At 43.9% G+C, this 13,447-nt stretch overlaps 1 protein-coding gene across 1 annotated transcript in view; it reads right to left on the bottom strand.

Annotated features, from left to right (window-relative positions):
* The window catches only part of LRRK2 (leucine rich repeat kinase 2), a 150,975-nt gene that overhangs the window by 47,787 nt on the left and 89,741 nt on the right, over positions 1–13,447 (bottom strand). Inside the window, exons 31-37 of the mRNA XM_069977268.1 lie at positions 12,583–12,710; positions 11,596–11,814; positions 8,080–8,281; positions 6,307–6,395; positions 3,233–3,420; positions 1,838–1,992; positions 610–756 (exon numbers count right to left, since the gene is read on the bottom strand). Coding sequence (XP_069833369.1) covers positions 610–756; positions 1,838–1,992; positions 3,233–3,420; positions 6,307–6,395; positions 8,080–8,281; positions 11,596–11,814; positions 12,583–12,710 — 1,128 coding nt within the window. The remainder of the gene's footprint in view (positions 1–609; positions 757–1,837; positions 1,993–3,232; positions 3,421–6,306; positions 6,396–8,079; positions 8,282–11,595; positions 11,815–12,582; positions 12,711–13,447) is intronic.

The raw sequence follows: 13,447 nt of genomic DNA, 5'->3' as shown, positions 1-13,447 counted from the left end.
CATGGCTTGACACGCCAATCTTCTAGATTAGTTAGTGTAGACAAGGTTGCACAAACAACCTAGTGATGTTAGTCAGCCATCAGCCGCACATCTGTAATTACATGGAGACGTGTGGCTGACAGCAGATTATTTTTTGACAGGTTTGATGTTATTTGATTACTTTCATTATTACATGGGTAATATCTGCTTGATTTGGCAGGTAATAATAGGGCCTTAAGAAAAGTCAAGACACTGTGACCAATGTTATTCAATAAATCCAAAGGTTCACTGACAGAGCTGACTTTTATGTGGGCTCGGCTTTTTTTTTTTTTTTACTGTAATGCAGACTGCTTTTTTGCTGTCAAAAACCCAAAGATGGCCTACTAAAAACCTAAGCTTTGCATAGGTGTGAACATTTTAGTTTGTTATTGTTACAACAGCTAGTGGACCATTTATTTAGTTTGTTAGATTATACATTTACACTTCAAGGATGATTTCTGCTCATTATTACACTTATTGTTCAAACTAGTAATTATTGCAAAAAAAAAACTTAGAAGTTTTTATACTGTTTGTACAGTATCTGGCAAGTGTGATCTCAACTTAACAACAAAAAATAATAATATAATTTACCTTTCCTACAGGATGGGACAGTGATTTTCAAAAAACTATTTGGGTTGCCAGGCAGACTTGTTGATTCAACCAAACAATAAGCTTCAGGAGACCAATTTAGGTAGATTCCGTGTCTCCAGTACATCCTGTTAGGACGCTGGACTCTTTCTGTGTTCATATAAGAAGAAGTACAAACAAAAAGTTTTAGACCACTGAGAATTTCACATCTTTTTTATGTTACTTCCCTATCTTTTTTATTTTGCAAAACATTTAAGTTTTTCATTAAAGGCTACTACTGGTGTTTGGAAAGTCCCAACATGCCATGGCAGGGCTCCAGGTGGCGCACAAACATTTGCCAAAAGTGACATGGATTTACAGTCATATCCTCATTTGCAAATAATTTCTGCAACCGTAACTTGAAATAAAGCTAACTCTCCCTTCCCACTAGATCCACTAAGTCACATGCTCCATGTTTCCAGTGTTGTAGTGACAGACTGTAATCCCAGCTGCTGTATACACTATATCAGAAGGTTGAAAGTCAGAGACCCCTCTAGACAACAACCACTGACCTCACTGCCTTCCCAGTGGGGCTGCTTTTCACTTTGATGTGACAGGAGAGAATAAGAAATAATTAAGGAAGTGGCATAGGGTTCTAACATATAACAAAGGGTCATGGCTGGTGCTCACCCCGCCTTGCACCACCTTAAAGTGTGATTTTTTTTTTTAAAATGCGTAATCATATTTCTAATATGCATCCATTATGAATATGGTACCAAAAGAGATTCGTGACCTCCCATTTTTCTCTCAGCCATACAGCTATTCTGTACCTTATGAGACGAGCTCCTGCAGTGTCTCCATAACTCTCCAGTGCTATGTAGGTCTATGGTGTTGGGCCAAGCACTTGAGACAGGGGCTTTGGAGACACAGCATGGGCATGATTGGGGAAGGGGGGGTCTGGGGGGTAGGAATGCCCTAAAGCTCCCACTGAATTTGTTGCAAGCTTTTGCACATAACTATGCTGAGAAGGAGTGGCATGTCACTTACTTTCAGCGCCATTCCCCGTGTCCCATTAAAGTAAATGGAAATGAGGTTTTAATATGTGACACTGCATACTTAATTTTTCGCATGAAAGCAGCATGGTTTTCACTCCCCCCAAAAAATCACATGGTTACAAGCCATGTTAACATGACCTTACAAATGTGTTTTAGAAACAGTAGTATACACAAGCATTAAAATGTATATTGCAGACCTCGACCGGACAACATGTATGAAGAAACTTCCAAGAGTCTGTTAATGAGCCTGGACCAAAATCCCATGGGAAAATATGACATTTCGTATAGTCTTATGATGACCTCTGAATTTTCACAGTGGGGTAGTTCAATCACTGGTCGGTGGTCTGATAAACTAGAAAATATGAAATAGCTTTGTAAAATATTAAAAAGCAATATTTTATTTCACTAATACTATATTACATACTTTATATAGTATATTTGTATGTTTTAGTTGTAAATGGACACAGTTTTAATGAACGTGCAGCACAAAAAATAAATAAATACCGTATTTTCCGGCATATAACACAACTTTTTAACCCTGAAAAATCTTGTCAGAAGTTGGGGGTCGTCTTATACGCCGGGTATAGTCGCCCCATACGGTGGGGGGACGGCTCAAAAATGGCCCGCATCCCCACTGTGTGGGGCGACCATTTAAAAAAAACAGTTAACTCACCCGGGCCCGTTCCTAGCCTCTCTGCGTCTTCTCCTCCGCTCCCGTTGCCGACGCAGCCAGTGTGATGTACACTGACTGCGCCGGGGATGCCCGAAGCTCTCCCCAGCAGCCAAAGTCTAATCGGAGACGCTCGGCTGCTCAGGAGAGCTTCGGAAGAATGACAGAGGCTTTGGGAGGATCCAGAAGTACCCGAAACCCCTGTCATTCCTCCGAAGCTCTCCCGAGCAGCCAAGCATCTCCAATTAGACGCTCGGCTGCTGGGGAGAGCTTCGGGCATCCCCAGCGCAGTCAGTGTACGTCACACTGGCTGCGCTGGCAACGGGAGCGGAGGAGAAGACGCGAGGAGGCTAGGAACGGGCCCGGGTGAGTTAACTGTTTGTTTTTTTCATTAGTTTAGCTGCAGTTAAAGGCTATGTTCACACTACGTATATTTGAGGCTGTATTTGGTCCTCAAGTCAGATCCTCATAGCAACCAAAACCAGGAGTGGATTGAAAACACAGAAAGGCTCTGTCCATACAATGTTGTAATTGAGTGGATGGCCGTCATATAATGGCAAATATGTGCTGTTATTTTAAAACAACGGCTGTTGTATTGAAATAATGGAAGTTATTTACCGTTCTATGGCGGCCATCCACTCAATTTCAACATTGTGTGGACAGAGCCTTTCTGTGTTTTCAATCCACTCCTGGTTTTGGTTGCTATGAGGCCTGAAATATACAGCCTCAAATATACGTAGTGTGAACCCAGCCAAACTCTGTCTGACCTTAGCAGGGCTGCGGTAAGGCAGGGGTTAACATTATCCGGCGTATTTGGCAAATCCCTGACAATTAGATTAAAAGTCAGGGGTCGTCTTATACGCCCAGTCACCTTATACTCCGGAAAATACGGGTAAATCAATCTAATGTAAAACAGTGATACCTGCTTGGAATGAGTAGTTGCTCTTCACTTAGGGGTAAAGCTATCTGAAACTTTTCCAGAAGCTTTAAATATTGTGAAATGTAGTTTTTAGGGAACTTTTTTTTCTTGGAAATAAATTTTTCTACATCTACACAGCGGATAATTCCTTTGGGATATCTCTGACATCCTTCAACTTTTACTGTCAAAATCTGAGGGGGTAAAAAGCAGGATAAAATAAGTTAAGTAATAAAAAGGAAAAGAGGAAAAATATCATTGAAAATTCAGAAGTGTGGCACTGAAACTGTTAAAATTAGAGATGTCTGTCGAAATTTAAACTTTTCCGGGTGGGGGGGATTATAATAAACAAGCGCTACTTACCTCTCCCCGTGCCCCCAAAGTGCTGCATCACAGGCTTCAGGACCTCCACTGGAACTCTTATTTTCCCCTGAATTGGGACTACATTGGAAATCAGGGGAAACCCTGATTTCCAATGTAGTCCCAATTCAGGGGAAAATACCGGACCCAGTTCATGGATTGTTTGCTTAGGCAGTCAGTGACTGGATTGGTGTCCTGCCCCAGTCACTGACTGGCTGAGCTATCCAGTCATGATGTTGCGGAAGGAGGACATTCTGGAGCCTGGCGGGAGCACGGAGTGGTAAGGGAGCGCTGCAGAGGCACAGGGACTGTAAGTAGCGCTCGTTAAATATGTTCCTCCCTGCCCCTGCCTTCTAGAAAACTTTCATTTTTCTCAGACTTCCCCTTTAACTGAAGAGGAGGCCTTTACTATACATTATACAAATGTTTTGTGCAGATAGTAGATAGCTATTTCATCTAAATACACTGATGTCTATGTCAATGTTACCTTTGACTGAATAGTGTAGGGACATGCCCCCACTAGTAACACCCAGTTAGCTATTTAGGCATTCATTTCTAGTAATTAGCCTATTCATGTCACAACTTTACAACATATGCCCAGTAAACATTAGCATTCTGTCAAAATTGGAGCAGTCCCGTTTACTTTAATGACTAGTGACCACTTTGTGCACATTTACATTTACATTGCAGCAGGGCTGTGGAGTCGGAGTCGTGGAGTCGGAGCTAGCTTTGGCTTGAGTCGGAAAAAAATGTACCGACTCCAGCTTTAAAAAAATCTTTAAAAAATTTAAAGAATTTTGATATGAATTTTACAAGTTTTGCTCTTGAATATATATTATGAGCAACATTCTAATAGGACACTGGCCCTATTACATAAGGGTGGTCATGGAAAAGTTGTTGGTCACTATTTGGCAGTTTGTTTCTGAGCTGGAAGAGTCCATTGTGTGTGTGTGGGGGGGGGGGAGATCTGTGCTGTTCTCTTCCTGGATGCTGGATGACTGTATATGAGCAGCAGTGTAATATGAAGATATCCTGTATAATATAGGAGGAGGAGAAGACATAAGTAGTGTAGCAGTAACCTCTGTCTCTGGGAGAAAATTGAGTGTTTTTCTTCAGTGTTCAATGGCTGCAGCTGTGTGTGTGTGTGTGTGTGTGTGTGTGTGGGTGTGTGTGTGTGCTATGGCTGCAGTAGGCTGTGTGTGTGCTATTACTACAACAGGCTGTGTGTGTGTGCTATGGCTGCAGCAAGCTGTGTGTGTGTGTGCACACTATGGCTGCAGCAGGCAGTGTGTATGTGTGCTATGGCTGCAGCAGACTGTGTTTGTGTACTATGGCTGCAGCAGGCTGTGTGTATGTGCTTTAGCTGCAGCAGGCTGTGTGGGTGTATGTGTATGCTATGGCTGCAGCAGGCTGTGTGTGTGTGTGTATGTGTGCGCGTGCGTGCCCCCACAGTGACCTATATCACAGTGTGACCTCTATACCACTATGTGTGACCCCCTGTATATCACTATTGCTGACCTCAATATTACAGGTATCTGGCATTGTTAGCAGTGTTTCTTTAAGTATGGTTAATCTTTAGTTAGAAACATAGAAGACTGTCAGCAGGAAAAGACCACCTGCTCCATCTAGTCTAGTTCTGAGCTGTTCAGGACATGGAGGCTGGAGACTGGCTGCATCCACTGCACACACAGGAGAAGCTGCTTTATATACAGTATTCCTTTATTCCCTCAGAAGTTGCCCCAGAATCATGTAGGACATTAGGGAGAAGTTGCTGAGCCAGTGTGATAAATAACTCCCCTGGTATATGACTGGCCATTTATGAAGGAGCAGGAGTCGGGAGTCGAAATCGGTCCTGATAAAATTCAGGAGTCAGAGTTGGAGTCGGAGCTGCGGCTTACCGACTCCACAGCCCTGCATTGCAGGACGTGGTCTGCTGCATATATAGGTACGGTAAATGACAGAAACATAATCACTACTTAGCTACATTGAGGTTATGGCGAAGGAGCATGCTGCCAGTACACAGCAGAAAGCTTTGGCAATCCATTTTGATGGGATACTAATATATACCAGCCACATATATTGTGAGGTGAATGTCCCCTAAAAGAAGAACAGCAAAACACTGAGCTGTAAGAGAGTATATTCTAGGATTATTTTATGGAAAATACAAGTATATACTAACCCAGACTAAATTCCTGCCAGTTTGTGGTTCAGTATGTTACACTAAATACATGAGAGCGTCTGAGAATAGCTTACAGTTAAAGTGTACCTGTAATAAGGCAGCTTTACCTGATTGGTGCACAGCCTCTCCTGCCACTAGCAGATCAGGTAACTATAGTTCAGGTCAGTTCCACTACATGAGACTTATTCTGATTCAATAGGTCTTCGGAATGAAACTTATCCTGCATGGGCATATCTATAGTTACCTGATCTTTTTGAGACAGGAGCAACTGTACAACGATCTTGTGAAGCTGCCTTACTACAGTTATGTTTTAAAAGACTAGGTGCAGCACCTGGCAGCTGAGTGTCCCCTCCAACCCCTTCACCCCAGGAGCAGGGAGTCCCAACATTTACCTGGGTGTCCTGATATTGTCATACAATATGCCATCTATTGGAAACAGGAGATAAGCTCACAGTACAGTACAGATTATAGATTTGTGTTTGTTTGTTTTAACTTATTTACACTTAACAGTAAAATAATGCATTACTAGACCAATAATAACCTGTGCCATTATTTTACAAAGCCATTCAGGGTCCACAAAATAAAGATCTCTGAGTTGTAGGGCAGGGTCCTCAAAGTGCAGTAACACCCCTGTGTCAAAATATAGAATGAAAAACTTAAAGTCACAAAAACAAGTATACAATTCTGTTGTTTACTTTAAACGTTAAAGAAACTGATTGAGTTTATGCTGTCCTATCTAAGGGAAGCATAAACTAGTGACAGAGAAGCTGAACAGAATGATGTATCAATTACATTGCCCTGTGCAGCTGATTAAGAGAGATCCTCCTGAATAACAAGGAAAATTAGTCCTTTGAATTATATGCATGTGCTTTGTAGTCCTCAATATTCATGAGCACCAGCTACCTCTGCTTACCATCGACTAGCAGTTGTCTGCCTATACTTTGCGTATATACTGTGTATAGACAGATAGCTGCATATTAGGAGAATGGCTGAACAGAATGATGTAAGTAATACACTATTCTGTTCTGCATTTTTGTGACTAGTTTATGCTGCCCTTATTTAAAGAAGTAGTCAGGCCCAATTCATAATTACAGGGTCAGAAGGGAGTGGGGAACATAATAAAAAACCTATAATTACCAATCCCTGTGCCCTTACAGTGCCGCATCACAGAGATTCTGGCCCCCGTTGGATTCTCTCTATTTCTTACTACATCACAACGCAGCAGGAAAAGGTGGGAGATAGCCTGCTTAGCCAGTCAGTGACTGCAGTGGTGTCCCGCCCCTTTACCTGACTTGCTGAGCAGGGTATCCATCAGCCAGGTTGTGACATAGCAGGTAGAGAGGTGGAGAATCCCAGAGGGGGTCAAGTAGAAAAACGCAGTGCTGCAAAGGCATGGGGACCGATAAATATAGGTTGTTTATCATGTTCCCCCCAAACCCTGCCCATTCTGACTTTTTTTTTGGCTGCACTTCTCATTCAAGGCAGCATAAACCTAGTGGCAAATTCCCTTTAAGAAACTCAACAGGTTCTGACTCACTGCACTTTACTTTACTTTGTTTTGATTGATCTGGCTCTTTGCACTACTTTATAAATGTAGAAGATTCAGTTAGGTGGAAAAAAACAACTATAAACATAGAGAAAAAAACATGGTGCAAATAGGCTGTAAAGAGGAAGTAAGACAATGAAGTGGGAAAATTAAGTGAAAAAAGCTCAATATTTGTCATACAATGTTATAATAAGATGCAAACCCTCAATGCTGTTAACATACATAAGTAATGTACATAAGGATATGGATATACAGTTTTTCCCCATAGATTGCTTACATCCTTTTTAGTTTTTGTACGTGCATAATGCTTTAGAAAACATTCACACGCACAGGATCTGCAGCAAAATTTTATGCAGATTTTTGAACTTTTGCTTTTTCCTCTTAGTGTTTTAAAGGCGTGAATAAAAGCTTAGAGGCAAATAAACATTAAGCTGAGGGAAGTGCGAATGAGGCTTGTAAGTGTGAATGTAAGGCTGTGGGGGCATGAATCAACCTAGGCCTAGCAATCATACCTCTTAAAAAAAAAAAGTTATCATCCATCTAACTTAGAAAAAAAAGTACAGATTGTCAACTAAAAAGTAAAATCCCTATATCTTGAGAAACAAAATAAAATTAAATAAATAAATAAAGAATCAGGGCATCAGAAGCTACAAAACCTAATAAAAAAAGCATATAACTTTGGTAAAAACAAAACAAAAAAAAACATGTATATGGTGACCTTGCTATAGTCCAGCCAGACCCCGGTAAAGTTCTAGACAGCTACATTACCAGATTCATTTAGAAAATGAACTGCATGTTGAAGTTCATGCTCATCCAGATCCAGGTGGTTTTCCTCTACAATATCTTGGAGCCTTCTGTGACTGATCACAGGAAATTCAATTGGAATGTTCTTTCTTTCCATCAGGATTCTCTTTTCCAGCTCTAGATAGCTGTCTGGAATCAGCTGCCCGAGAACTGGCTGATCTCTAATCTAAACAAATAAAAGATAACATCTAATGTAGACAGACATCTTTGCTGTGAGACATAACACTACAAACATGGGGGGGGGATATTTTAAGCTGTCTTAAGGCCCTATTACACTGAATGATTATTGGCCCTTCTTGGCCAATTAACGACTGCTCAGGCTAATAATCGTTCAGTGTAACAGCAGATTGTGGTTTGATGTAAACAAGAACCTGGCAGGCTGTATCTGAAACTTTGTAGCTTCTTTGTAATGCTGGGAGAGTAAGGGTGGGTTCATACTACGGAATTCTCGCGGATAAACTCGGCGGAATTCCGTCGGCTGTCCGTGCGCCTTTCCGCCGGCTCCATAGACACCATTCTATGGGCCAGCGTATTCCGCTATCCTTCGAAAGAATTAACATGTCACTTTTTTCGGCGGATAGCGGAATACGCCGGCCCATAGAATGGTGTCTATGGAGCCGGCGGAAAGGCATGCGGCCATGCGCGCAGACAGCCGACAGAATTCCGCTGAGTTTATCCGCGAGAATTCCTCAGTATGAACCCACCCTTAAACTGAGGTCAAGTTGCTGATGAACTCACTGTGATTAACCCTTTCAGCATTACAGATAGGGACTTGAGTACATCAGCATTTTGAAGGAGAGGGGGAAGGAAAGGAGATGGCGAGAAAAGCTTGCACAGTTTTTTTGTGTCTTCAGCAGAAAGTAGCAGATCAGAACAGGGAGAAAGACGGAATAGATAATAAGTATGGAATGAATTGTTAGTCTCACCATGGGCAGCAACATATGAAAAGTTATGTTTGAGAGGAATTTCCTATTAAAGGGGTATTCCCCCCAAAAGCAAAAAGAATGTAATGCCCCCAAACCTAGCTATTCTTACTCACCAAGTCTCCCCGAGTATTTTGAGCCATCTCCCATCTTTCTAGCTGCTGCCGTTCCTGAGTTACAAGTTTCTCTAAAAGATGGTCTATAATCAAGATAGGAAACTATATTTCCCATCATGCAATGCTTATGTCTGATAATGAAGTAGCAGAGCTGAGATGATGATGGCGGCGTAGCAGAGCTGAGATGGTGATGGCGTAGCAGAACTGAGATGATGATGGCGGCGTAGCAGATCTGAGATGTTGATGGCGTAGCAGAGCTAAGATGGTGATGGCATAGCAGAGCTGAGATGGTGAGATGGTGCAGCAGAGCTGAGATGGTGATGGCATAGCAGAGCTGAGATGGTGCAGCAGAGCTGAGATGGTGAGATGGTGCAGCAGAGCTGAGATGGTGAGATGGTGCAGCAGAGCTGAGATGGTGATGGCATAGCAGAGCTGAGATGGTGCAGCAGAGCTGAGATGGTGATGGCGTAGCAGAGCTGAGATGGTGAGATGGTGCAGCAGAGCTGAGATGGTGATGGCATAGCAGAGCTGAGATGGTGTAGCAGAGCTGAGATGGTGATGGCATAGCAGAGCTGAGATGGCGTAGCAGAGCTGAGATGGTGATGGCATAGCAGAGCTGAGATGGTGAGGGCATAGCAGAGCTGAGATGGTGAGAGCAGAGCTGAGATGGTGAGAGCAGAGCTGAGATGGTGAGAGCAGAGCTGAGATGGTGAGGGCATAGCAGAGCTGAGATGGTGATGGCATAGCAGAGCTGAGATGGTGATGGCATAGCAGAGCTGAGATGGTGATGGCATAGCAGAGCTGAGATGGTGATGGCATAGCAGAGCTGAGATGGTGTAGCAGAGCTGAGATGGTGCAGCAGAATTGAGATGAACGCCATTCGTGAGCTGCGGGGGGCCGCAGGTAAGAGGGAGGGGGGGTTTCAGTGGTGGGGATGAGCCGATAAGCAGTGGGCGATGGGGGGACAGTGAGCCGCGGCACCACTGGTAAGCGCCGCGGGCGGGCGCTAGTGGGCCGCGGCGGAACCGAGGGTGATCGGGGGTGGGGGGCGTACAGTCAGCCGCGGGTGACCGATGGGGGGGGGGGGGGAGCGGACAGTCAGCCGCGGGTAACCGGGGGGGGGCTGTTGACGGGGCCGCAGTCACGGAGGTGATGGGGCCGCAGGTGACCGGGGGGGGACAGTGAGCCGCGGGTTACAGGGGGAGGATGGCGCCGCCAATTGCAAGTGACAGCGCGGCCCAGCCGCAGGTCACAGGGGTACAGTGAGTCGCCCTTCACTCACTTGCTGTCAGCCGCTCGGCCGCGGCGCTTACCGACGGCCCCGCGGCTGACAGCAAGTGAGTGACGGACGAGGGGGGGTGGGGGTGGCGCCAGTGACGGACGGAGGCGGGGTGGGGGGGCGCCGTTATTGAACCGAGTCGCGGGTGATGGGGGGACAGCGAGCTGCGATAAGCGCAGCGGCTGTGCTGCGGGCGAGCAGCGCGGGTGACGGGTGCCGCGATTGAGGGGGTGCCGGGGGACAGTGAGCCACGGGGGGGCCTGGGATGCCACCGGTAAGCGGCGCAGGGTACTGCGGGCGACAAGGGGTGCCGTCAGGGGGTGAGCTCTGGGGCTTTGGGGGTCGGGCACACGGTACCGGTGACTGGGGTGGCTGCTGTTAGAGAAGGAGTCAGTGACAGCTGCACTGATTGATCACTGTCTCCCTCTCTAACAGCAGCCACTGCCGTCCTCCTTCACTTCAGATTGGCTGGGTTAGAAGTGCTAACCCGGCCCATTGAAGAGAAGGAGGACACGTGATGCCGTCTCGGAGGGTGCGGGCCAGGAGCAGGGAGCGTGTCGGAGTGGACTGAGGTCTGATGATTCTATGCAATCCATGGGGGTGAATGTACCTAGATAACAGCAAAACTGTGCAGAATCCATAATAACTTTATATTGGAAAGATTGAAAGCTACGGGTGGGCAACGTATTAATGCAAAAATAATTTTGGGGGGAATACCCCTTTAAGTTTAAAAGTTAAAAAAACAAAACAAAACACAACAACAACAACAACAACAACACATATTTGGTATCACTGCCCTTTATATGACATGAGCAATATAATAAATGTTTCTTACATTACAGTGTGAACACCATTGAACAGAAAAGTGAAAAACTATTGGGGAATTGCACTTTTTCCATTTTTTAATAAAACATATTGGTACAGTAGTTAACTATTTGTTGGCATCTAAAGCAATTAGAACAGGAAATGATCATTTTCCAAACAGCCTTCCAAAACGGATTGTGGAGTAGAGAGCTACCACTGTCCAAGGAATTGCAAACAATCATCCACTTGGTGGCAGCATTCTTACACCATTAGATTATCTGAATAAACTGTGTCTGGAAAAAGTACACAGAATGAAAAACATAGCCTAGTGTGTTGCCTAGGCTTCTCAGAGAATTACCTTAAAGTTCAAACACTCTTTTATGACAGACTTCCTTAGTTTTGCCAAAGCATCTGACTCTTCTGTAGCGTTTACAAAATGATAATCCTGGACACAGGGAAGCTCCCGTTGATTAAATAGCTCCATCTTTATTTTATTTATGCAAGCTTTTCTTTGTTTCTCATCAGACACATCTAAGTGTGTTCCAACAAGAATAACAGGTGAAGATGAAGCACGGGCCTATAAAAATGGAAACAAATTCTAATAACACAAAGAAACTGGCATTTGTGGGATCATCAACATAAGTTAATGGCTAGAAGTAGCATAGCCTACAGTGCATCAAGTGATTTACAGCTACTTACATCACAGGTCCCAGTTAAAGGGTATGAACACCTTTGCAACCTTTAAACTGCTTTTAAAATGTATTCCAAAATTAAAAGTAACTAGCTGATCAATTGGGATCTGACGACTGGGACCCACAGATCATAGGAATGGGGGTCAATTGTCCCCAGAATGAATGGAGCTGCCCTGCACCCTCTTGATCACAGCTCCATTCAATCCTTATGGAACTTCTGAATGTTGCCAAATTCCCTTCTCGAGATCAGTTAAGATCCCAGTGAGTGGACCCCCCCCCACTGATCAGCTAGTTATCCCCTATCATATTAACTGGGGATACCTTTTAATCTTGGGATGACCTCCTTTAATGCAGCTACAATAAACATGAAGCAACTTTGCAAACAGATCTAACTGTAAATATAGGCCTGTGTGTCTTTCTGCCCTTGACAATGCATCTGATCTGTTCCTATGCATTTGTGGGTGCATGCCTGCATGTCATTTTTGGTCCCATCACTAAAAGAAAAATAGCTGTAGTGGTTAAATAGCCAGAGGTTAGACCCACATCCAACATACTTTTATGGCATATCTTGTGGATTTGTCATATATGTCTAAGATGAGAATAACCCTTGTTTTTATTTATTCTTAATAAAAAGTTACTATGCAGAAGGTTACCTTTATGTTAAAAAGCCAAGGTTTTATTGCATCAACTTCTGAGGCCCCTTTGCTGAGATCATAAACCACAAGGTACAAAGCACGTGGCGTCATAAAATGTGGATGAGTACTATAAAACTCCTCCTGCCCTGAAATCAAACACATACTGTATTAACAACTGTACTCACATGATAAACATGATGTAAAGAAGTACGAGTGAACAATATATATCAGTAATTTTCATCACTGAGCAAATCTCAAGCAAATATTCACGGGCACTGACTTTTTTGGACATACTGGGAGAGACTTATGAAACTGATTTAAAGGGGTTGTCCGGCGCTAAAAAATTATTCACAGAATAACACACATTACAAAGTTATACAACTTTGTAATGTGTGTTATGTCTGTGAATGGCCCCCTTCCCCGTGTCCCACCACCCCCACCCGTGTACCCGGAAGTGTGGTGCGCTATACTCACATGTCACGTGCCGACCACGGTCTCCGATCCTCAGCAGTGACGTCTTCTTCGGGCGGACGGCGGATCTTCCCGAGTGCCGGCCGCCCTCTGCAGCGTCATCCGAAGGTCAGCCGCGATTGGCTGAGCATAACTGTGCTCAGCCAATCGCAGCTGAGCAGCTGATGACGTGGCCGCTTTATTCTTTTGTCCATCATCGGTATAAGGTGTATCGAGCTCTCCAAGAGATTATGACTTTGGCTTGTAACAGCCAATTGGCTTGAATTTTACATTTAGAATATAAATTAATGTTTTTCACTTTAACTTTTGAGTTTTCTTTGTTTGCTTCTCACCTTCTAAAACTCAATTTAATTTAAAGCAATTTAGGAAATAATTTCTTATACCATGCATGTAACAGTAGAAGTGACAGGTT

Source organism: Dendropsophus ebraccatus, chromosome 1 (genome assembly GCF_027789765.1).
Source record: "Dendropsophus ebraccatus isolate aDenEbr1 chromosome 1, aDenEbr1.pat, whole genome shotgun sequence".
Lineage (NCBI taxonomy): Eukaryota > Metazoa > Chordata > Amphibia > Anura > Hylidae > Dendropsophus > Dendropsophus ebraccatus.
Note: the sequence above shows the minus strand (reverse complement) of the source record. Positions and strands in the feature narration are given on the sequence as shown.